The sequence below is a fragment of the Dendrobates tinctorius genome, unplaced genomic scaffold (genome assembly GCF_039654945.1).
Source record: "Dendrobates tinctorius isolate UK_male_01 unplaced genomic scaffold, ASM3965494v1 ptg000192l, whole genome shotgun sequence".
NCBI classification, from domain to species: Eukaryota; Metazoa; Chordata; class Amphibia; order Anura; family Dendrobatidae; genus Dendrobates; species Dendrobates tinctorius.
This window is the reverse complement of record NW_027361859.1, coordinates 11048690-11074394: the sequence shown is the minus strand read 5'-3', so window position 1 is coordinate 11074394 and position 25705 is coordinate 11048690. Positions and strand designations below refer to the sequence as shown.

General features: G+C 48.0%; 2 protein-coding genes across 5 annotated transcripts in view; one reads left to right on the top strand and one right to left on the bottom strand.

Moving 5' to 3' along the window:
• Nucleotides 1-1424: 1424 nt before the first annotated feature.
• LOC141055850 (uncharacterized) lies at nt 1425-14480 on the bottom strand. Of its 4 annotated transcripts, none has more exons than XM_073552568.1 (7): nt 14439-14480; nt 6182-6259; nt 5873-6052; nt 5667-5790; nt 5490-5587; nt 5211-5301; nt 1425-2490 (listed from the first exon to the last, which is right to left on the bottom strand). In XM_073552568.1, exons 1-7 carry the CDS (start codon nt 14463-14465, stop codon nt 1478-1480), a joined length of 1611 nt encoding a protein of 536 aa, XP_073408669.1. In that variant the 5' UTR covers nt 14466-14480; the 3' UTR covers nt 1425-1477. The 4 variants fall into 4 exon arrangements, with proteins under 4 accessions (XP_073408669.1, XP_073408668.1, XP_073408670.1 ...); XM_073552567.1 differs by lacking the exon at nt 14439-14480 and adding an exon at nt 14280-14432 and having other exon boundaries at nt 6182-6371; XM_073552569.1 differs by lacking the exon at nt 14439-14480 and adding an exon at nt 14280-14432 and having other exon boundaries at nt 6182-6332.
• Nucleotides 14481-20362: 5882 nt separating this feature from the next.
• LOC141055842 (uncharacterized) overlaps nt 20363-25705 on the top strand; it is a 60426-nt gene continuing 55083 nt past the window's right edge. Inside the window, exon 1 of the mRNA XM_073552551.1 lies at nt 20363-20489. The gene's annotated coding sequence lies outside the window, so the exon portion shown is untranslated. The remainder of the gene's footprint in view (nt 20490-25705) is intronic.

Below are 25705 nucleotides of genomic sequence, written 5' to 3'. Positions count from 1 at the left end.
CCTCCAACAGTACAATTTTACCATTAAACACATAGGGGCAGCAAGCATGGCAATGCAGACGGGTTGTCCCGGCGAGGCGAGCCTGCCGAGGTGCACAGAGAGGTCCTGCCTCCGTAGCGCAGTCCAAAAAGGGGAGGTGTCAGGAAGTATGACTTATTGTTGTCTGTGCTGGTCAAGTATACCAAGCTCTGCTACAGCATCTTGGTTTTCTGAATGACATGCCCAGCCATGATCCCCCCTTGCAGCTTCCCCCCCTCTTTCCCCTGTTATACAGCTGTAAAATGAAACCAGTGTGCCAGCAGCCTCACTGTGTAGCTTTATGGCCCTAAACTGGTTTAAAGCAGTCTGAAGCACATGGCAAACCAAGACTTCTTTGTCCTAGTAGTGTTCATTATAGGTCAAATATAAATGGCACCAATTGATATAGGAGAAAAACTTACATTTCTGGCAGCTACATCGGTAGAACCACCACCCAGTGAGTTTTCTAAGCTCCAGCACCAGCAGAATCCGATAAATGGATTTCTACTTAACCAGGTCATACAGCCACTTCACATTTGGATGTAATACAAAACTAATTCCAGAACAAGAGTAATGATAGTCCCACCATCGCTCTATGAGGTTTCCAGCCAGATATGGAATTAATAAGGATTTGGTAAATTCTGGACAAGGGGATAAGATTATGAAGCGCAATTTGGAGGGTGTCTTTTGCCAGGGATCCAGCTATGAGAGGCTGTGCATTGTGACGGTTCCCCTCCCCCCACCAACCATCTCCACATGGCGTTCCAGTAACTGAAACATGTAAGCTCATCTTTAAACCATCTTTATTTTGCAGTTGCTTGTATATACTGTAGATTGTCTCATTTGTAATACCTTTTTATATTTTGGTAAACACTGCCTATTTCTTTTTGGAGTAAAAGCTATAATATTTACTAGCTCGGTTTTCCTTGCTCTAATAACTTATTGCCACGTCCTCCGAACTAAATCAACGCTACAGAATATGTTGGCTCTTGACCCAATAATAATCATAAGAAATAGGAGCTGGTGGCAGCGAAGTGTTCTGGGCTTTTGGGAAGACTCTGGCAGTGATGGACGGAGATTTATAAGTGTATTTCCCGCCTGAGACTGGGTGTAGTTATAACACCCTCACTACAGCATGCCCTAAAAACAGTACACAGCAAGGCGGCCCTCCTGGCGACTACTTATCTTAGGTGTAGTTCCCTAACTGACCTGAGGGTAAGGGGGCGCCAGAGAGCTGCAAGTTCCAAACCGGAACTGGAAAGTGGGATATAATAAATCCCCTGATGAACTGGGGGCAACCAAACATCCCCAGTTCATGACAGTAGTGGATAATTCCTTCAAGAAAATACAATTTTCGGTTAAAACATTTCCAACATTCTGAACATGAAAAAGGCTTCTCCCCTCTGTGACCTTTCAGAAGTTTATTAAGAGTTCATTTCTGTGTAAAACATTTCCCACATTAAGAATAAGATTTCTCCCCTGTGTGAATTCTTTGGTGATGAAGGAGAGATGATTTCTTAACAAAACGTTTCCCACATTCTGAACATAAAAAAGGCTTCTCCCCTGTGTGAGTTCTTTGATGTGTAAAAAGAGCTGATTTATTTCGAAAATCTTTTCCACATTCTGAACATGAAAAAGGCTTCTCCCCTGTGTGAGTTCTCCAGTGGCTATCAAGATAGACTTTCCTTTTAAAACATTTCCCACATTCTGAACATAAATAAGGCTTCATCCCGGTGTGAGTTATTTGATGTTTAAAAAGACATGATTTATCTCGAAAACATTTCCCACATTCTGAACATAAAAAAGGATTCTCCCCTGTGTGAGATCTATGGTGGATATCAAGTTGCGCTTTCCTGGTAAAACATTTCCCACATTCTGAACATGAATATGGCTTCTCCCCTGTGTGAGTTCTTTGATGTATAAAAAGAGTTGATTTATCTCGAAAACATTTCCCACATTCTGAACATGAAAAAGGCTTCTCCCCTGTGTGTATTATTTGGTGCCTAACAAAATCTGATTTCTGGTTAAAACATTTCCCACATTCTGAACATGAAAAAGACTTATCCCTTGTGTGGGTTCTCTGGTGGCTATCAAGATGCGTTTTCTCGTTAAACCATTTCTCACACTTGGAACAAGAAAAGCTATTCTTCTCTGTGTGTATTTTTTGATGTTTGAGAAAAGACTTTTCAATGGGAAAATTATTTCCATATTCTGAAACTGAAAATGCCTTTGCTTTAGGAGCAGTTTGTTTTTGAATTCTTATCTTGTAACCTTGATTTTCCTTAGTATTCAGTAATGAATCAGAAGAAGTGATCTGTTTCAAAGGATCAGATGAAAGATCTTTGCTGTGAAGGGATGATGATATATCTGGAGTAATGGTATTCACTTCAATTGTATCCAGTGGAATCTCAAGCTCATCTGATTTAAAAATTGAAGATGTCAGCTCTCCCTCTGATCTCCTGGTACAGTCATCTGCCAAAAATAAAACCAATATTTATTTCTGAATAAAATATCCTTAAATTTTATATTTTGAACATTTCTACTTAAACTGTTAGTAAAAATAGCAAGTTATGGAAAAATATTGAATTATTCACCAAAACAATGACAGTTCTCAGTCTAAGGCCGGGGTCACACTAAGCGCATGAGGGGGAACAAAAAAAAAAAAAAAAAAAAAATCAGTCCAACTCTCTCGGCCGAGAGTCGCACAAAAGGTCTCCGTACGGTCATCCGTGTGCAATGCGTTGATGATGTTGTTTTCTCTCACCTATGTATCCGTATGACATGCGTGTGGCTTTACATTTCTCACAAATTTTCCCCAATGAATTAAATGGCTCAATGGGCTGAAATTAGGAAAATGTGTATTTCTCGTAAGCTACACTGATGGCCCGTGTGGTGTCAGATTTTCTCTCGCACCCATAGATGTGCATTGGCGAGACTCAGCTGATATACGCGTACAATCGCAGCATGCTGCGATTTCTCTTGCACGCAGAATATGCCCGAGAAAAAAAAAAAAATGGTGATGGGAAAAATGCCCCATAGATTAACAATGGTCCGAGAGCTATGCAATGTTTTGCATAGAACTCGTCCGTATTCAACACTAAGGTGACCACGGCCTAATAGAAAACCTCATACGATGAACTAGTAAGAGTGTGGTGTTCAACTGTTTGTGCATTCTGCCTCCCCAATATGGAATAAAAAGCCACCAATGTTATGCAGGCAAAAATAATACCAATAAAAACTTTTACTCATCGCACAAAAAACAAGCCCCCCACTCAGGTCCATCATCTGTCAGTGGAAAAACAGAGGTTTCCACAACATTAGTGCTTAAAGGTTCTTGAAAAGCAAAATGGCTTCCATAAACCAATTCAGCAATATCTGCTTTTCCAAAGTCAAATCTTCCCCTCGCTTCTGAGCCTTGAATTGCGCCCAAACCACATTTAGCATCCATGTGTTTGGCATTACTATAGTGAGAAAAAACAATTTTTCACTCTCCAACATCTACTGCCTGATAATATCCGGAAAGTGTCTTTAGGCCCCGTCACACTATGCGACTTACCAGCGATCCCGACACCGATATCAAGGTGTCAGGATCGCTAGTAAGTCGCTATGTGATCGCTGGTGAGCTGTCACAAAGACAGCTTCACCAGCGATCAGCACAGCGATGCCGAGCGCCCGGCTTGCCATCCCTGTAAAAAATAGAATCAAAATAAAAAAAATATAGTTATTCTCACCTTCCGACGTCTCGCGCAGCCATCCTGCCTCTCTCCACGCTCCGGTCCCAGTGATCCTTTGCGAGAATGACCGCGAGATGTCATGGTCTCGAGGGATAACAAAGTCTCGCGGTCATTCGTGCAAAGGATCACTTGGACCGGAGCATGGAGAGAGGCGGGATGGCTGAACAGGACGTCGGAAGGTGAGAATAACTATATTTTTTATTTTTTTTTATTATTTTTTTTACACCTGATCGCTGGTCTCCCGCCTGTCACACACAGCGATGCGTGCTGGCCAGCGGGAGACCAGCGACCAAAGAAATGTCCAGAGGTTTCTTCCAGCGATCATCGATACCGGCAGGGGGGCCGCTCGCTGATCGCTGTCACACACAGCGATCTCGCTGTTACGTCACAAAAGTTGTGACTCAGCAGTGATCTCACTACCGAGATCGCTTAGTGTGACGGGGCCTTTTGGAGTCAAAATATTCCCTACTTCTAAAGATTAATTCATTCAGGGTTAAAATTCCCAAGATGGCGCCACTTTATGGGAATTTCTACTGCTCTAGTTTTCTGCACTTTTGTCACATTAGGTCTTCTGCACAGTGTGTGTCCCATCTCCTCTGGGATCGGCTCCTGTGACGTCTCTGTCTGTCACCAAGAGCCGCCTTATTCATTCTGCAGGCTAGAACAGACATGGGAACCAGAAGATTCAAGAGAATTTTGAAAATAATTTGTAACATCCATTATCCTTTGTGAAGAATTCCCAAGTTATCACCACATAAAGTGACACGTTAGATTTGAAAAATGGGCCCTGATTAGGAACACAAAACTTGCAGCGGGATGTGGATAAATCAGAATATTTTGGGCACCAACTACTGTAGTCAAGAAACTGACAATAGACAATAACACATCTACTGAAATGATCAAACTCAACAGTCTTCTTGAATAAAAAAATAAGTAACTAGTGGTGAAACCTCTCTGGGGTAATTACAGTATGGGGCTCGGTGGCTCTTTGCAATCTAAACTATCGTAAGGGCCAATATTTTCTGTCAGATGAGTTTCAAGAAGTATTAGACATTTAAAGAGAACTTTTTATTACAGTGCTAAGGTGTCCTAAATCATTACCCTCCACTTTCTCTTACAGGCTCATCATATTATTTTTCTTCAAGTGATTTTCTAACTTGTCAGCACATTCTATGTACGCTGTCATTTAGCTTTGTAGTTTACAGATCTGTGCAGGTAACAGACAGAGTCTTTTTATTTCAGTTGGGAGTTGGATCTATCAGGTTGTAACTTCTATAGAAAAGGGCTTTCAATGGCTTAAGTCATTTGAACACTTTTGGGTGGTTGAATATGTTGTGGTCGAGAAGCAAAATGTTGACCACACGATTGTAATACGGCCGGACTACACAACCGATAAAGCAGCTACAGGCGGTGACCGAAGAATCTGTCACTTCTCTGTATTTAGTGGTCACTACTCACCTGGGTAGTCATATGTAGGAATCTCCTCTTTACACCGCTCATCACCCCTCACATATGTCTCTGTAGTAATAATATGGGTCAGATATTCACCCTGAAACAAAGTTACAGACAGATGGAGAGGTCACATCTATGATCAGCTCTAATCCTGCCATCTCCACCGTTCTCATTACACAAGTATAAAACATATAATACTGGTGGATAAAACAAGACGGAGCACAAGACCTTCACAGCCATCTACACATCATAGAGGAGATCTCCTGACACCTTCTCTCCATCTACCTGATGATCCTGAGGAACATTGGGATCTTCTTGTTTACAATCCTGAGGAAGAAGAGGACGGGGACATCTCTCTGGTGTTGTCCTCTTACTGGATAGATCTGGAGGAAACACATACAGGGACTGAATTCATTCTTTACATACAATAATACACTGTGTGTATTTAGTCCTGTCTATTACCTGGTGATGTGAGGGGCTGGTGAACCTCCATCATGACGTTCTTGTACACATCTTTGTGTCTTTCTAAATACTCCCACTCCTCCATGGAGAAATAAATGGTGACATCCTGACACCTTATAGGAACCTGACACATACAATGATACCATCATCCCTCGATCCCTTCATAGTGTTACTGTATAATGTCCCAACATTCCCAGCAGTGTCACCTCTCCAGTCAGCAGCTCAATTATCTTGTAGGCGAGTTCTAGGATCTTCTGGTCATTGATGTTCTCGTGTACCAGGAGGTGAAGTGGAGGCACTATGATTGGGCTCAGGGGTCTTCCCCATCCCTCAGACACAGGGTCCTGACAGCGCTCACTAGAGGTCTTCTTCACTACTGTGTAATCCTGGTTATGGAGAGACACATTAATAAATCTCACTACAGACATTTCCAGAGTCCTCACCTCTCCAGGTCTCTCCATCTGTTATTCCCATAGATAAGAATGATGGAATGTGACGTCATCAGAATCTCTCACCTCTCCAGTAAGCCGGAAGAGGATCTCTAGGGTGAGGTGTAATATCCTCTCCGCCATCTTGTCCCTGACCATATCCATCTGTGATGGGCAATTCAGAAAAAAATCTTTAATATAGAAGATCTTCACTGAGAGGATCCGATATTGTAGAGACCTGAATGAGAAGATGAGCCGATGTAACATCATACGAATCCTGTGTAATAATACAATTACTGGAGATAATAAGGGAAATATGAGATTTATTATTGGACACTATTTAGTTTTCTTTTTTACATCTATATAAAGAGCACAAAATCTGTGTGTGGTAGCCCATGTGCAGTAGCATCTATCGGCAATCTGATACAATGCTACTGCACAGGTGCCACCAATGCCATTTTGCTACTGGAAGAAAAAAAATGTCTCCACCATGATGGCACCGGCGGCGCCTGTGCAGTAGCATCTATCAGATCGCCGATAGATGCTACTTCACAGGCGTGACCGGTGCCATTTTACAAATGTTTTTTTTCTGAATAAGTTTATATCACCAAATAAAATAATTAAATGGACATTATCAATGTGATCATGCTACAGCGCAGGCGTCGCCACCGGAGACTGCCTGCTGAATGTAAATTTTTTTTTCAAAACATATTATAATCAGTATGTAAATTACTGGGCAGGTCAGTGACCTGTCAAAAGCTATCAGTATGAATATCTAAGCAGAGCACCACATAAAGACAAAATAAGTTCTGGATTAGAACTGTATGGCTGGTAAAAAGGACAGGTACTGGATAGGAAACAGACCCGATAAAGTTCAGGAACACAGGACGGACTCGGGTACAGGATCACACAGGTGCAGGTTCAGACTGCACTGGTGAAGGTAGCGGTATAGGTGCGGACAAGACAGATCAGGTTCTGGTAGAGGCAGGATGGGTTAAGGAGCATGTTACAGGAGGATGCACATGATCAAGTTCATTTTATTTATTTTTTTAAAATATTTTTAAAAACATTTTTCTTTAACTTTTGGCATGCTTCAATAGCCTCCATGGGAGGTTAGAAGCTGCCATAGCCCGATCAGCTCTGCTACATAGAGGCGATGCTCAGATTGCCTGTATGTAGTAGAATTACGGCATTGCTGTGGCACTCATAGCAATCCGGCATCAACAACCATAGGACACCTCTGGTTGCTATGTCAACGAATCGATGACCCCCGATCAGGTGACAGGGTCAGCGGTGCGCGTGATTCCGGCCTAATCGCCGGAGGCGTGCGTTAAATGCCGCTATCAGAGTTTGACATTGGCTGTCTATATAGTATGAACAAACGTATGTCCACGAGCAAAATAATTTTTTGTAAGTTCCTGCTTCCAAATATGGTGTAGGCATATAGCAGGCTTCCAGCTACCCTTAAGGTGTGCTGTGCTGGTAATTCAATTAGATACAATATATTCCATAAGGAAATGAGGAGAGGTTCCCGCTGGATTGCTGAAGCAATTTGCCTGTGGAAGATGTCTGTACTGAGACCGGTGTGAAAATATACCTGTAGAAAATGTCTGTACTGTGACCGGTAGCAAAAAGTGTACAGGGCTTCCAAACGGCGGCGGATACCGTGTTCAGCCCTGCACACTTGCAACCTACTTCTATAAGCCCCATATTAGCCTTAGGCTGCCGGTCTCACCTGCACACCTACAAGCTACTATTATATGCCCCATACGGGCCTTTTGCTACCGGTCTCAGTACAGACATTTTCTACAGGTATATTTTCACACCTGTCTCAGTACAGACATCTTCCACAGGCAAACTGCTTCAGCAATCCAGCGGGAACCTCTCCTCATTTCCTTATGGAATATATTGTATCTACTGTATTTTTCGGACTATAAGACGCACCGGACCATAAGACGCACCCCAATTTTCAGAAGGAAAATAGGGAAAAAAATAATAATGTGTCAAATGGAGGTCCGTCTTACAGTCCGAATTCAGCTTACCTGGGAAGGGATCCGGCACAGGTGGAGAAGTAGTCACAGGGGTCATTCAGTGGTCCAGGCTTGTGCGGTGGCTCTGTGCTGGGGCAGCTGTGCTGGGGCAGCTGTGGCAGCTGCGCTGGGGCAGCTGTGGCAGCTGTGCTGGGGCAGCTGTGCTGGGACAGGTGGGCTGGGACAGGTGGGCTGGGACAGGTGGGCTGGGGCAGGGGCAGCTGTGGCATGGGCAGCTGTGCTGGGGCTGGTGGGCTCTGCGGTGGTGGCAGCGGGCGGCGCTCTGCGGTGCGGTGGTGGCAGCGGGCTGTGCTCCGGTGCAGGGGCGGCGGCTCCGCCGGCGTTTCTTCGCAGCCCGGAGGCCCCCCGCACACCCCTTGCTGGGCGACGCCATGTTGCGGTGGCTTCCGGGAGCATGGACGCCGGCAAGATGGCCGCCGGTCCGGGGACGGCGCATGCGCAGCTTCAGATCTCGTGCCGAGATCTCGGGGGACGAGATCTCGTTGCCGAGATTTGAATCTCGTCCCCCGAGATCTCGGCACGAGATCTGAAGCTGCGCATGCGCCGTCCCCGGACCGGCGGCCATCTTGCCGGCGTCCATGCTCCCGGAGGCCACCGCAACATGGCGTCGCCCAGCAAGGGGTGTGCGGGGGGCCTCCGGGCTGCGAAGAAACGCCGGCGGAGCCGCCGCCCCTGCACCGGAGCACAGCCCGCTGCCACCACCGCACCGCAGAGCGCCGCCCGCTGCCACCACCGCATCGCAGAGCCTCGCCCGCTGCCACCACCGCACATTGCGACCATAAGACGCACCCCCCACTTTCCCCCAAAATTTTTGGGGAAAAAAGTGCGTCTTATGGTCCGAAAAATACGGTAATTGAATTACCAGCACAGCACGCCTTAAGGTAGCTGGAAGCCTGCTATATGCCTACACCATATTTGGAAGTAGGAACTTACAAAAAATTATTTTGCTTGTGGACATACGTTTGTTCATACTATATAGACAGCAGTCGGACTGACGAAGGCCAAGTGTAGGCCAAAACGTCTTTTTGTAGGACTGCACATAAATAAAAACTTCACTTTAAAAGGACAATTCAGTTGAGTGCCAAGTTACTTTATTACAAAACAACTGACATGTCCCAGCTTTGATGCGGGCTCACATCAAAGCGGGAGATACTGCCACTGGACGTACTATACCATCCGATGGCAGTAAGGGGTTAGTTTATTTCACTACCAATAACGCAGAGAGAAGAGCTCCACCACGACCTAATACAACATAAACAGCTTTCTTTCTCTCTTTCTCCTGCGTCGATCAGATCCATTTACGAGGACATTTGCAGGCGGAAACAAGGTGCAAGAGGCCAAGGATGGAATGGACGTTCCAGTGACGTTCTTGGACACGTGTATACAGTTCATCTAAACAACGCAGAATGTCACTACCTACGTTTATTGCCTCACACTCTCCGTGGGCCGACATCTGTCACAGATTTAAAAACAGTTGATGATGAGCTGTGTCAAACTTACAGGGAGGCATGCCAAAAGCATGGTCTCATCGAAGATGATCCACACTGGGACATGACATTGCAGGAGTCGTCCCTCACTCACTTCCCACCTCAACCTCAAAGCCTATTCACTATAATATCTACAACCTGTGCACCTTCCAATCCCCGGGCTCTTTGGGACATACACAAAGAATATCTTAGTGAAGATATACATAGAGAGCACAGGAGAGTTAATCCAGACTTAGACATAAGTTTCACTGCCGACATATTCAACAAAGTCCTCCTGACTCTAGAAGAAAGGTACAAATGTATCAATAGTAAAATTTAATAGCATTAGGTTTACCAGCACCAGTTCCACCAGCCTTTGGTGATATGGACAGTGATATTCTGCGAGGAAAAAGCCACTTTGGAACTTTGGAAAAGTTGAAGGATTATGTCTACAGATGGGCGAACCCGAACTTAAACGTTCAGTGTTTGTACCGGACAGTCATTGCTCGGGCCTGAACACAGAACACGGGACTTTCTGCTTAAGACCAGGGCGGTATTTAGGAGGTCAGTTTTGGCGAAGAGGAGAGAGAATTTTTTTTTTCCTTTAATTATCAGTTCGGATATCTACTATTTTCAATGGGGTTCGGGTTCTGGTGGAAGTATTGGTGGTGTTCTGGTATCCAAACCGAACTTTCTAAAAAGTTTGGGTCATGGACCAGAACTCGAATGTCCACCTGTCCACCCATCCATAAAAATGTAACATAAAATAAGCTTCTTCTGGTTGATGACCAAAGATCGGCTTATTTGGCAATTATGGCTCAGATTTCAAGTGGAAATTGGGGACTGTTTTTACTTTATGCCCCAGGAGGTACCGGTAAAACATTAATTTGCTTATAGCAAAAATGTGCTCATACAATAACCTTGCTCTGGCCGTCACATCATCTGGAATTGTGGTCACTCTTTTAGATGGAGGCCTCACGGCTCATTCAGCACTGGGATTGCCCTGAATCTAGCGCTCTTGGAAATTCCCGTTAATTGTTCAGGGCGCAAAAGACAGTGGTTGAGGCCCTCGAATGCAATTTGAAAGATCTGCACGGATCCAATCGCTTAATGGGGGGGGGGGGGGGGGAACTGTTGTACTTTTTGAAGGTGTTTTCTGCCAAATGTTACCAGACCTTATGGGAGCAACACCAGCAGATGAGCTAAATGGCTGCATAACATCTTATCTATGGACAAATAGTCAGAAATTAATTTTTACTACTAACACACGGATTCACTTGATGGGAAATACAACTGCGGATACATTTACCCGCCACCTACTTTGCCTCGGAAATTACAGGTTTTCTACAGATTCCACCATTGACTTAATTTCCTTCCCAGAAGACTTCGGCAGAATGACATCCTCGGTACTGGAAGTCACTGACCAAGTTTTCCCTGATATTTGTAACAAATGTAACACCCATCAGCGGCTTTGTGATCGCACAATCCTAGTGCCAAAAAACGACAGTGTCACCTCCATAATCTATAGATACAGGGGAGACGGCCCGGCGACCACAGACAAGTCCATTGCTTCAGTCATGGAGAGTGAAGACCTGGAATGTCCCCATTGGAGTTCCTGAATTCTGTGTGGTCTCTTGGATGTCACCACAGGGTCTCACTATAACATAGTTGAAGGTTGAAGGAAGACTTTAAGTCCATCCAGTTCAACCTATATCCTATCCTAACTTTTCCTAACATGTTGATCCAGAGGAAGGCAAAAAAATCCATTTGGCAAACAGTAAGCTTCACATTGGGGAAAAAAATTCCTTCCCGACTCCATATACGGAAATCAGACTAGTTCCCTGGATCAACGCAATATCAAGGAAACTAGTGTATATAACCTGTAATATTATACTTTTCAAGAAAGGCATCCATTCCCTTCTTAAATTTTAGTAGGGAATCACTCATTACAACATCATATGGCAGATAGTTCCAGAGTCTCACTGCTCTTACAGTAAAGAATCCGCATCTGTGAGTATGCTTAAACCTTCTTTCCTCCAGACATAGAGGATGCCCCCTTGTCCCCATCACAGGTCTAAGAGTAAAAAGATCATTAGAAAGGTCTTTGTACTGTCCCCGCATATATTTATACATTGTAATAAGATCACCCCTAAGCCTTCGATTTTCCAAACTAAATAAACCCAAGTGTAATAACCTGTCTTGGTATTGCAGATCCCCTAGTTCCCTAATAACCATGGTCGCTCTTCTCTGCACCCGCTCCAGTTCAGCTATGTCTTTCTTATACACCAGAGACCAGAACTGTACACAGTATTCTAAGTGTGGTCGCACTAGTGACTTATATAGAGGTAAAATTATGTTCTCCTCATGAGCATCTGTTCCTCTTTTAATGCATCCCATTATTTTATTTGCCTTTGCAGCAGCTGCCTGACACTGGCCACTAAATGTGAGTTTGTCGTCCACCCATACACCCAGGTTTTTTTCAGTGACAGTCTTGCCCAGTGCTTTACAATTAAGCACATAATTATACATCTTGTTTGTTCTACCCAAGTGCATGACCTTACATTTATGCCCATTAAAGCTCATTTGCCATTTATCAGCCCAAGCTTCTAGTTTACATAAATCCTCCTGTAATATAAAATTGTCCTCCTCTGAATTGATTACCCTGCATAGTTTAGTGTCACCTGCAAATATTGAAATTCTACTCTCTATAACCCCTACAAGGTCATTAACAAATATGTTAATACGTCCACTGCATTTCCTTGGTCCAGTCCAGAACTTACCTCTTCATAAAAGCTTATCAGATATACGCTTAGATTGTATAAGGTGTCCTTTATCCTATGGCACTGTATACATTGGTCAATATGCTCTATTTGTCAAAAATCCAATAAAAAAGATGTTTCTTAAACCCATGTTGATATTGGGTCATGAGGTTATTCTTCTTCAGATACTCCAGTATAGTATCTCTTAGAAAACCCTCCAAGATTTTACCCACAGTTGAGGTTAAGCATACTGGCCTATATTGTCCAAGTTCAGTTTTTGTCCCCTTTTTGAATATTTGCCCCACATTTGCTATACGCCAGTCCTGTGGTACAGACCCTGTTATTATGGAATCTTTAAAGATTAAAAATAATGGTCTATCTATGACTGTACTTAATTCTTGCAGTACTTGGAGGTGTATCCCATCCAGGCCTGGGGATTGGTTAATTTTAGCAGGTGACATTTAATGGAGAATTTTTTTATCCCTGATCATGTTATCCGTCATGGGATTTTCTTATGTAAATACTGTTGAAAAAAGTCATTTAGCATATTGGCTTTTTCCTCATCCACCATTTCACCCAGACTATTATTAAGGGGGGCCAACACTCATTTTTTAGTTTCTTACTATTTATGTAGTTAAAGAATATTTTGGGATTACTTTTACTTTCTCTGGCAATGAATCTCTGACTCAATCTTTGCTTTCTTGATTTGCTTTTTACAGAATTTATTTCATTTTCTGTATTTATTTAATGCTTCATCACTACCTACTTGCTTTAATTCTCTAAATGCTTTATTTTTATCTCTTATTGCGCCCATTACACCTCTATTTAGCCATAGTGGTCTCCTCCTATTTCTCGCATGTTTATTCCCATACGGTATATATCGTGCACAGGTCCTATTCAGGATGCTAATAAACGTCTCCCATTTTCTTTGCGTATTTTTATGTCTCAGGATATCGTCCCAGTTAATTGCACCAAGATCATCTCTCATCCGTTGGAAATTTGCTTTCCTGAAGTTTAGTGTCCTTGTAACCCCTCTACTACACATCTTATTAAAGGATACATGAAAACTTATTAATTTGTGATCACTATTACCCAAGTGACCCCCAACCCTTACATTTGATATGCGGTCTGGCCTGTTGGTTAATATTAGGTCTAGCAGTGCCCCCCCTCTTGTTGGGTCCTGAACCAGTTGTGAAAGGTAATTGTCTCTCATAGTTGTCAAAAACCTATTACCTTTGCCGCATAGGCAGCCTCAATAGTAAAAAGCTGGTCACACTTGTCAAACACTATGTTTGACGAGTGTGACCAACCTGTCAATCACTTTCCAAGCAATGCTTCAAATCGCTTGGAAAGTGCTTGAATTTCGCACGCGAAAATCGCGGCAAAAACGCGATCATAATCACGGTAAAATCGCGCGTAAAAAAACACGCGTTTTCTGGGAAGGAGTCCGGCTTTGAGTGTCCAGTTTAAAACACTACATGGGCACATAACCTTAAAGAGATTTTTTTCCCTTCATCAGCAAAACACCCTGCTGCTCAATGCACTTCCAAAAAGGGATAAGGAAAGGAGCTCCAATAATGTTACTGAGGAACCTTCACCACAAATTGTGTAACGGCGCAAGGTCGTGTGTCCGAGTCTCAGCCCAATGTTATTGGGGCCACTATTCTTATGGGAAACTAAGGGGGAAATGTTCCCATCCCGCGTCTCCCCCCTCGTTACCGAGCGACACGTCCCCCATTATAGGCGTCTGCAGCTTCCAATCCAACCTGTATTTACTATGAGCAGAAACAAAGCACAAGGTCAATCACCGACAGGAGTCTGGGGGCAGATGTCACACAGGGAACTATATGCTGCTTGTTCTAGGGCAGTGACCCCAAAATCTCCATATATGAGGGGAAACGCTGCTTACCGGAAAGCTCCAATAGACGACGGTGTGTAACCAGTGCGACCCCTCTGTCCACAGCTGTTACCTCACTGTTCACACCACAAAGGGACCCAAAAGAGTCTCCTCAGTGCTGAAGGGGTTAATGTCCCCCGCGCCCAGTAATGGGGAATCTCCAGCACCGACCTCCACCTGCAGAGCCGCACTCCACATATATGGCTGCTCTGTGCACACAGGACCTGTGATGAGGTCACGGGAGGGGAGGAGTCATGGGATCACATGATCAGGGCCTCAGTGTATGCAGGACTCTGCTGTGCTGGTTGTCATGGTGCTGGATGAGGGGAAGTTTCTGTGTGGGGTCAGGAGGGGTTTACAGGGTGGATGTAGCAGAGCCGCGAGTGTACAAGGTGTACGGAGCGGGGCCGTGTGTGTACGAGGTTCACAGAGCGGAGCCGTGTGTGTACGAGGTGTACGGAGCGGAGCCGTGTGTGTACGAGGTGTACGGAGCGGAGCCGTGTGTGTACGAGGTGTACGGAGCGGAGCCGTGTGTGTACGAGGTGTACGGAGCGGAGCCGTGTGTGTACGAGGTGTACGGAGCGGAGCCGTGTGTGTACGAGGTGTACGGAGCGGAGCCCTGTGTGTACGAGGTGTACGGAGCGGAGCCGTGTGTGTACGAGGTGTACGGAGCGGAGCCGTGTGTGTACGAGGTGTACGGAGCGGAGCCGTGTGTGTACGAGGTGTACGGAGCGGAGCCGTGTGTGTACGAGGTGTACGGAGCAGAGCCGTGTGTGTACGAGGTGTACGGAGCGGAGCCGTGTGTACGAGGTGTACGGAGCGGAGCCGTGTGTGTACGAGGTGTACGGAGCAGAGCCGCGTGTGTACGAGGTGTACGGAGCGGAGCCGTGTGTGGACGAGGTGTACGGAGCGGAGCCGCGTGTGTACGAGGTGTACGGAGCGAAGCCGTGTGTATACAAGGTGTACGGAGCGGAGCCGTGTGTGTACGAGGTGTACGGAGCGAAGCCGTTTTGTATACAATGTGTACGGAGCGGAGCCGTGTGTGTACGAGGTGTACGGAGCGGAGCCGTGTGTGTACGAGGTGTACGGAGCGGAGCCGTGTGTGTACGAGGTGTACGGAGCGGAGCCGTGTGTGTACGAGGTGTACGGAGCGGAGCCGTGTGTGTACGAGGTGTACGGAGCGGAGCCGTGTGTGTACGAGGTGTACGGAGCGGAGCCGTGTGTGTACGAGGTGTACGGAGCAGAGCTGTGTGTGTACGAGGTGTACGGAGCAGAGCCGTGTGTGTACAAGGTGTACGGAGCGGAGCCGTATGTGTACAAGGTGTACGGAGCAGAGCCGTGTGTGTACGAGGTGTACGGAGCGGAGCCGTGTGTGTACGAGGTGTACGGAGCGGAGCCGTGTGTGTACGAGGTGTACGGAGCAGAGCCTTGTGTGTACGAGGTGTACGGAGCGGAGCCGTGTGTGTACGAGGTGTACGGAGCAGAGCCGTGTGTGTACGAGGTGTACGAGGTGTACGGAGCGGAGCCGTGTGTGTACAAGGTGTACGGAGCGGAGCCGTGTGTGTACGAGGTGTACGGAGCAGAGCCGTGTGTGTACGAGGTGTACGGAGCGGAGCCGTGTGTGTACGAGGTGTACGGAGCGGAGCCGTGTGTGTACGAGGTGTACGGAGCGGAGCCCTGTGTGTACGAGGTGTACGGAGCGGAGCCGTGTGTGTACGAGGTGTACGGAGCGGAGCCGTGTGTGTACGAGGTGTACGGAGCGGAGCCGTGTGTGTACGAGGTGTACGGAGCGGAGCCGTGTGTGTACGAGGTGTACGGAGCAGAGCCGTGTGTGTACGAGGTGTACGGAGCGGAGCCGTGTGTACGAGGTGTACGGAGCGGAGCCGTGTGTGTACGAGGTGTACGGAGCAGAGCCGCGTGTGTACGAGGTGTACGGAGCGGAGCCATGTGTGGACGAGGTGTACGGAGCGGAGCCGCGTGTGTACGAGGTGTACGGAGCGAAGCCGTGTGTATACAAGGTGTACGGAGCGGAGCCGTGTGTGTACGAGGTGTACGGAGCGAAGCCGTTTTGTATACAATGTGTACGGAGCGGAGCCGTGTGTGTACGAGGTGTACGGAGCGGAGCCGTGTGTGTACGAGGTGTACGGAGCGGAGCCGTGTGTGTACGAGGTGTACGGAGCGGAGCCGTGTGTGTACGAGGTGTACGGAGCGGAGCCGTGTGTGTACGAGGTGTACGGAGCGGAGCCGTGTGTGTACGAGGTGTACGGAGCGGAGCCGTGTGTGTACGAGGTGTACGGAGCAGAGCTGTGTGTGTACGAGGTGTACGGAGCAGAGCTGTGTGTGTACAAGGTGTACGGAGCGGAGCCGTATGTGTACAAGGTGTACGGAGCAGAGCCGTGTGTGTACGAGGTGTACGGAGCGGAGCCGTGTGTGTACGAGGTGTACGGAGCGGAGCCGTGTGTGTACGAGGTGTACGGAGCAGAGCCTTGTGTGTACGAGGTGTACGGAGCGGAGCCGTGTGTGTACGAGGTGTACGGAGCAGAGCCGTGTGTGTACGAGGTGTACGAGGTGTACGGAGCGGAGCCGTGTGTGTACAAGGTGTACGGAGCGGAGCCGTGTGTGTACGAGGTGTACGGAGCAGAGCCGTGTGTGTACGAGGTGTACGGAGCGGAGCCGTGTGTACGAGGTGTAAGGAGCGGAGCCGTGTGTGTACGAGGTGTACGGAGCGGAGCCGTGTGTGTACGAGGTGTACGGAGCGGAGCCGTGTGTGTACGAGGTGTACGGAGCGGAGCCGTGTGTGTACGAGGTGTACGGAGCGGAGCCGTGTGTGTACGAGGTGTACGGAGCAGAGCCGTGTGTGTACGAGGTGTACGGAGCGGAGCCGTGTGTACGAGGTGTACGGAGCGGAGCCGTGTGTGTACGAGGTGTACGGAGCAGAGCCGCGTGTGTACGAGGTGTACGGAGCGGAGCCGTGTGTGGACGAGGTGTACGGAGCGGAGCCGCGTGTGTACGAGGTGTACGGAGCGAAGCCGTGTGTGGACGAGGTGTACGGAGCGGAGCCGCGTGTGTACGAGGTGTACGGAGCGGAGCCGTGTGTGTACGAGGTGTACGGAGCGGAGCCGTGTGTGTACGAGGTGTACGGAGCAGAGCTGTGTGTGTACGAGGTGTACGGAGCAGAGCCGTGTGTGTACAAGGTGTACGGAGCGGAGCCGTATGTGTACAAGGTGTACGGAGCAGAGCCGTGTGTGTACGAGGTGTACGGAGCGGAGCCGTGTGTGTACGAGGTGTACGGAGCGGAGCCGTGTGTGTACGAGGTGTACGGAGCAGAGCCTTGTGTGTACGAGGTGTACGGAGCGGAGCCGTGTGTGTACGAGGTGTACGGAGCAGAGCCGTGTGTGTACGAGGTGTACGGAGCGGAGCCGTGTGTGTACGAGGTGTACGGAGCGGAGCCGTGTGTGTACGAGGTGTACGGAGCGGAGCCGTGTGTGTACGAGGTGTACGGAGCAGAGCCGTGTGTGTACGAGGTGTACGGAGCGGAGCCGTGTGTACGAGGTGTAAGGAGCGGAGCCGTGTGTGTACGAGGTGTACGGAGCGGAGCCGTGTGTGTACGAGGTGTACGGAGCGGAGCCGTGTGTGTACGAGGTGTACGGAGCGGAGCCGTGTGTGTACGAGGTGTACGGAGCGGAGCCGTGTGTGTGCGAGGTGTACGGAGCAGAGCCGTGTGCGTACGAGGTGTACGGAGCAGAGCCGTGTGTGTACGAGGTGTACGGAGCGGAGCCGTGTGTGTACGAGGTGTACGGAGCGGAGACGTGTGTGTACGAGGTGTACGGAGCAGAGCCGTGTGTGTACGAGGTGTACGGAGCGGAGCCGTGTGTGTACGAGGTGTACGGAGCAGAGCCGTGTGTGTACAAAGTGTACGAGGTGTACGGAGCGGAGCCGTGTGTGTACGAGGTGTACGGAGCGGAGCCGTGTGTGTACGAGGTGTACGGAGCAGAGCCGTGTGTGTACGAGGTGTACGGAGCGGAGCCGTGTGTACGAGGTGTAAGGAGCGGAGCCGTGTGTGTACGAGGTGTACGGATCGGAGCCGTGTGTGTACGAGGTGTACGGAGAGGAGCCGTGTGTGTACGAGGTGTACGGAGCAGAGCCGTGTGTGTACGAGGTGTACGGAGCGGAGCCGTGTGTGTACGAGGTGTACGGAGCAGAGCCGTGTGTACGAGGTGTATAGAGAGGAGCCGTGTGTGTACAAGGTGTACGGAGCGGAGCCGTGTGTGTACAAGGTGTATGGAGCGGAACCGCGTGTGTACGAGGTGTACGGAGCAGAGCCGTGTGTGTACGAGGTGTACGGAGCGGAGCCGTGTGTGTACGAGGTGTACGGAGCGGATCCGTGTGTGTACGAGGTGTACGGAGCGGAGCCGTGTGTGTACGAGGTGTACGGAGCAGAGCCGTGTGTGTACGAGGTGTACGGAGCGGAGCCGTGTGTGTACGAGGTGTACGGAGTGGAGCCGTGTGTGTACGATGTGTACGGAGCGGAGCCGTGTGTGTACGAGGTGTACGGAGCAGAGCCGCATGTGTACGAGGTGTAGGGAGTGGAGCCATTTGTGTACGAGATGTAAGGCTGTGTGCACGCTGCGGATTAGGTGCGGATTTTGTAAAATCCGCAGGTGAAACCGCAGGTCAAAATACCTGCGGTTTTACCTGCGGATTGCTCTGCGGTTTTGCCCTGCGGTTTTTCATCTCCTCAATGGAGGAGATGGCAAACCGCAGGGGAATCCGCAGAAAGAATTGACATGTCAATTCTTTCTGCGGATTGAAAACCGCAGATAATCCGCGCGGAAAATTCCGCACCATCTGCATTGCGGTTTTTGATTCCCATAGGGAATCATGCTACTGTACATCGCAGCAAAAACTGCTGCGGGTCCGCAGCGGCCAAAACCGCTGCGGAACCGCAGCAAAATCCGCAGCGTGTGCACACAGCCTTAGGGGCAGAGCCGTGTGTGTGTACGAGGTGTACGCAGAGGAGCAGTGCATGTACGGAGTGGAGATGGGCGTGTACGAGGTGTACGGAGCATACTGTATATAGCAGAAGTACTAGATGTATGCTGCGCACAGGGTGGAGTTGTGTATACAATCCTTTGGGTATGTAATCCACAGCGCAGACACTTGCTGAGTGTGAGGAGCGAGTGGAGTGGGATCCCAGTAATAAGAGAATCTCCGCTGCTCCCTCCATTGATGTCGTACACAGTGCGCAGCAATGATAAATGTGATTGTGCTCCTTGGATCTGAACATCGTGACGTTTTGGTGTAATAACCTTTGTCAAACACTCACTGGATGGGGGCGCTGTGGGCAGGAATATCTTATAAAGCTGCACAATTTATAAAGCAGTTTGTTAAGAATGAGGCGACCCCGAGAATGTGGCAGAAGATCTCGTTCCGCGGCTCCGGACGGAAGAATCACTGTTTGGTTCTTGGGGTGCAAATTTGTCTGGCATAATGTGCAGCTGCCAGAACAGCGACCCCCCCCCCCACCATGATGAAAGTGACCCCATTTCGGATCAACAGTCCTCATGAAATCCATCAGGGTGCGGGGGGTATGTTGATCTCACAATTGTGTCATAGATTTTTGTATTTCTGGTCATGGAAACAAAAAATTAAGTTTTTCCATTAAAAAATTTTTTTAGATCCAAATTTTTCAATTTCACAAAGAGTAAAATGAAGCCACAATTTATACAGAAATTTCTCCCCAAACCTGAGGATAGAAATGACTGCACACAGCTCCAATGGGGAGAGTCACTATTTTGCTTTTGCAGCACTAATTTGGCAGTCCTCGCTTGCGATGGCCAATTGCAAAGTCCCTGTGATGTGTGAACACCATACAACCACTAAAGTGACTCCATTTCAGACACTGTACCTGTAAGAAGATGAGACAAGACGGAGTCAGTGGTGTGCGGTGCCCTTTAAGGCCGGAACTATCGGTGCTGTCACCAGTGCTAGTGGGGAAGATTTCCTCTGAGAGGGGGAGACCATCCGATCAGACAGCACTGGGCGCGGGGTACTTAAAAGGGCCTGAGCGCGGGAACGGGACAGACTTGGCGGGAAGGCGACAGGAGATGGTCGACTCCCTCTCCGCAGCTCCTACTGATGACTCCCCTGTCTCCCGACCTCCGTGTGCTGACTTGGAGACTACCCCTGAGGCTGGAGTCACACTAACCAGCGCAAAATACGGTCAGTATTTTACATGTGTAATACGGATGACAGACCCCTAAATAGTGATCCGTATGTCATCCGTAATCAAGGTGTGGTCGCGTATTTTGCGCATGTCAGCATCCGTATGGAGAGATTTTCTCGCAGGCTTGCAAAATGGACATATAATGGAGCCCTATGACAGGGTTTATAACAGAAACCAAAGAATAGATATAGACACATAGAATACATATATATATATATACATTCTATGTGTCTATATCTATTCTTTCGTTTCTTTATTAAACCTGTCAGTGTGAGTTTACTGTACAGCGCACTGAATTGCCGGCTTTGGTAAAAGACACCGGGTGCGTATTTCTCGCAAGTTACACGTGTGGTCCGTGTGTAATCCGTATTTTTTGCGCACCCATAGACTTGCATTGGCGTACTACGGGTGTAGTACGCTGACAATCGCAGCATGCTGCGATTGGCACGGACCGTAGGATACGGATGAGAAATATACGGCAGGTGCGAGGGACCCCATAGAGAATCATTGGTCCGTGTCTAATGCGTGCTTTTAGCGCCTCTCACTCGGCCGTATTTCTCGCCAGTGTGACCCCGGCCTGACACTATTGAGTTACTGTCTGTATCCAAACCACTAAATACCTCTGCTTCAACCGAGAAACCGTTGCGACAGCCTATAGACTACGAGAGATTGTTGTGGCTAGTGCACGTGCCTGGCGCCATTCCTGGGACATTCACACCAAGGACTGTTTCCACGTTCCAGCGTACCAAAGACAAAGAGGACTGAATCTTTCGGCACTGTCGGGCAGCAGTGTTACTCGTTTCTTTGGAGCAGAGCCAGAGACTTTGTACATCATTTGAGATGCCGCCGGGAGATATTCCAGCCTTACCCCTGTCAGAACTTCAACCGATAAGTGTCCCGTTTAAATTGAATATTCTCTTTGCCATTGCCTTTACCTCCCTGCCTGGAGTATTGTCTGTTATTGATTGCTTAGTAAATACTTGTTAACCCTTCTCTGTCTTCGGTTACACACTGCATCAAACGAGCCGCTTCCTTCTCTTACATCTTCCTCCTCTTACATACCCACCAGGGAAGTCATCTAATGGTGTAATGGGCATTTTTATCCCACAGGTGTTTCATTGATTTCTTCACCACTTGGCTGTGAAGATATGACATTTGTTCCGAGGCACAGTGAGGGGTTCAGCTCGGGGTGAAACATCTGAGTGGACTCCTAACCAGGTGTTACGGTAGTACCTTACATGCCCTCTCAGCACTGCCCTGCTCACTATGGTCACCTCATGGCTTTTAGCATATTGCTTCCATTTGGCCTTAGGGGCGTGGCCAGTCTCTACAGGAATTTAACCCTGTTGTGTCCATCAGAGATTAGGTTCCCCAGCCTATCCCATGTAGGTAGGTCCAATATTAGGCAGCTCCACCCACCACTCTACTGAATGTTGGTCTCTGGGCAGTTCATTTTGCTTGAGATGCCTGGTGTACCTTGCACTTGCGTCTGACCCCCAATCAGCTAAGGCAGTCCTGGAGTAGTACCTGCTGTCTTCTGGCTGTCCAGCCTATCCTCTCCACCAGTAGCTCTAGTGAAGATCTGGAGGACGCTTAGTTACACCTCTCCATGCGCGTAATAAAAAGACAAGTGGACAAGCAGCTCTTTTGATGGCAATTCTTTGACAAAACAGGCATTCAATTACAGTGAAACGCGTCGGGAGACGGGAGATGTACTATATGGAGGAACCCATTACTGTGCAACATGGGTGAGATCCTCCCTTTTTACATGCCATGAATGCAAATCTTTGCTTGTTAAGGAGGTACTAACTCAATGTGTGTATCCCTGAATGGGAAAATGTTATGTGAACGAGATGTACCTCAGGTTGCAAGATATGCCACTTTCAAATATATAAGCCATTGTTTTTGCTGCTAGAGTGTCTATGGAAACCCAGTGAATGTTTGGTTTTGGATACATACTGGGTTTGGTGCTCTGATTGAGCTATTTCCAATACCATAGACTGTGGAAGTACTTATCCTTACGAGTTGGAGGAAGTGTATTAATGGCTCCAATGGTCCTATGAATTGTGAGAACACTTTACAAAGGGACGGTTAGACGGTATCCCCTATTACCTAATAAATGCTCTCACATTATTAACATAACGTGTGAAATGATCCCTGGAGTCTATTATTGACTATCAGCATAGAGTCCTCTGATAGTCGTATATGTTTGTTTGTCTTGTTTGTTATGTGCACTTTTATCAGGATTGAATTCCTTTTTAAGGATTGAAATAAAGTAGATTAGTTTTAATTTGATTTTTGGGATATTTACACCAGACTATTCGGAATAGAGATGAGCAGGTAGATTCCTGGGTCTCTGGTTCAGCGTCTAGATCAGTGGTACCTGGCAGCTGGACGGGAGGCCGTGAATTTCCAACCTTCTGGAGTCCTGTGGGCGACGTCTTCTGTGTATCCTGGTCATCTCTAGTTGGGACCTATGGATTATTCTTTGTTCCTTCATTCACAATCGCAGCCTCCAGAATTTTCTCATCTTTATGTAGTGTCACTATACGACTGCTGGCTTTTTGTGTCTGTACGGCCGTGTTCACATATTGCAGAAATATTGTGTTTTTTTTTGTTTTCAGCAGGATCTGCACCAAACTACACAATAACAATCTTCTCCACCTTATTTTATGTGTTTTTGATGCACATCTGCATTTTTAATGTGCTTTTTATAGTACAGAAAAGCTTTGATTTTGCGCTTAATAAAGTTTCTGCAGTTTTTTACCTGCGTTTTTATTAGGCTCCACATAGAAGACGAGAGAGGAAAAAAAGACCCAAAACAGCACAGCTCAGCCGCGTCCTTGGGGCACAGTGGACGCCTTTTATGTTAAAGCAGTTTTTATTAAATACACAGTAATATAGACAGACAAGAACCAAATATAAGCAAAAAAGCAACATTTAACCCCTTCCTGAAATGCGCCGTACATATACTGCTCTGTTGCTATGAGCAGGAGCCTCCTCCCTGCCTGTCAGATGCTGCTTTGATGCTCTGCAGTGCAGAAGCATTACAGAGTATCAGATCAATGATCTGTCACTATGCAGTGATGTCCAATAGTGGGACAATATAAAAAAGTTATTAAAAAAAGTAAAAATATTTTTAAAAAATCCTCAAATAAAGAAAAAAACAAAAAATATGAATCCAATCTCTCTATATAAATCTGTGTGTGTGTGTATCACCAACCAATCACGAAGCAGCAGAGTGGGACACCAACCAATCACGAAGCAGCAGAGTGGGACGCGGTTGGAGAGCAGGGCAGAGGACGGATACAGCAGGACAGTGCATGGAGAGCAGGACTGTGAGGAAGACAGTCTTCAGGACAGGGGCCGAATAGTGCCGGCACCCTCCCAGCACTGTTCCGGCTCAGTTGGCGCTCCCCGTCGCCAACTGTGCTATCCCCCCTCTCCCCTGCAGCTTCCGGCCTAAATATAGTCCCCGGCTTCTACTGCGGCCTACTACAGAGCTAGGCCACGCCCCCTGCAGGCCACCCAATCACATGCGCTGCAGCTCCACTCTAGCTCCGCCCACTCCGGCCGAACAAACAATCTGCGCACCTCTCCTGGTCCCGGCGTCACCGCGTGTGGTGCATGGAGAGCGGGGCTGTGGAGGAAGGAAGACAGCGGGGCTGTAGAGGGAGAGAGAGGGAGAGCAGGGCTGTGAAGGAAGAGAACGGGGCTGTGGACGGAGAGAGCGGGAGTGCAGGGCTGTGAAGGAAGAGAACGGGGCTGTGGACGGGGAGAGCAAGGCTGTGAAGGAAGAGAATGGGGCTGTGGACGGAGAGAGCGGGAGAGCAGGGCTGTGAAGGAAGAGAACGGGGCTGTGAACGGGGAGAGCAGGGCTGTGAAGGAAGAGAACGGGGCTGTGGACGGAGAGCGCAGGAGAGCAGGGCTGTGAAGGAAGAGAACGGGGCTGTGGACGGAGAGCGCAGGAGAGCAGGGTTGTGAAGGAAGAGAATGGGGCTGTGGACAGGGAGAGCAGGGCTGTGAAGGAAGAGAACGGGGCTGTGGACGGAGAGCGCAGGAGAGCAGGGCTGTGAAGGAAGAGAATGGGGCTGTGGACGGGGAGAGCAGGGCTGTGAAGGAAGAGAACAGGGCTGTGGACGGAGAGCGCAGGAGAGCAGGGCTGTGAAGGAAGAGAACGGGGCTGTGGACGGAGAGCGCAGGAGAGCAGGGCTGTGAAGGAAGAGAATGGGGCTGTGGACGGAGAGCGCAGGAGAGCAGGGCTGTGAAGGAAGAGAACGGGGCTGTGGATGGAGAGAGCAGGAGAGCAGGGCTGTGAAGGAAGAGAAAGGGGCTGTGGACGGGGAGAGCAGGGCTGTGAAGGAAGAGAACGGGGCTGTGGAGGGAGAGAGCGGGAGAGCAGGGCTGTGGACAAAGAGGCCAGGGCTGTAGAAGAAGAGAACGGGGCTGAGGAGGGACACAGGGACAAGGATGTAGAGCGCGGCTGTGGAGGGATAGAACGGGACGGAGGGTGGAGAGCGGGGATGTTAAGGAAGACAGCGGGACCCACAGTTAGGTACTATGCCCGGGCAATGCCGGGCTCTTCAGCTCGTCTCTATATATAAAAATCAATGTGTGTGTGTGTGTGTGTGTGTGTATCACCAACCAATCACGAAGCATCTTTCATTTCACCAGAGCTGTTCAAAAGAAGCTAAGTTGTGATTGGTTGCTATGAAAAACAGTTTTCCTTGCAACCAATCACTAAGCATCTCTTATTTCACCAGAGCTGGTTAAAAGAAGCTGAGCTGTGATTGGTTGCTATGCGCAAGTTTTCCCACTTGACAACACCTCAGCAGACACTGACATGGTGGGATAAATCTAGCATCCTCAGGAACATAAGCTCCAGCCATCGTCTGTCCCCCAGAAAAGAGCAGTGAGTACATGACAGAAATGAATCCCCCCTCCCATGTGGTATCATTAAGTGACACACATGAATGTAGGAAAGTGCACATATTAAATGTCATGTGGATTTAATATTTTCTCACAGACACTTTTATGCATTATTGATGTGTTACTGTGCTCTGATGCTGTGAGTTTTTTTAAAGTGCTACTTTCCCCATAATTCACCTGAATATACCCATATAACATGTAATGCTTTTCCCATAACAACCCAATAAATATGATACTATACTGCATACAGATGCTGTACATCCATGAGCAACTCAGCCGGACA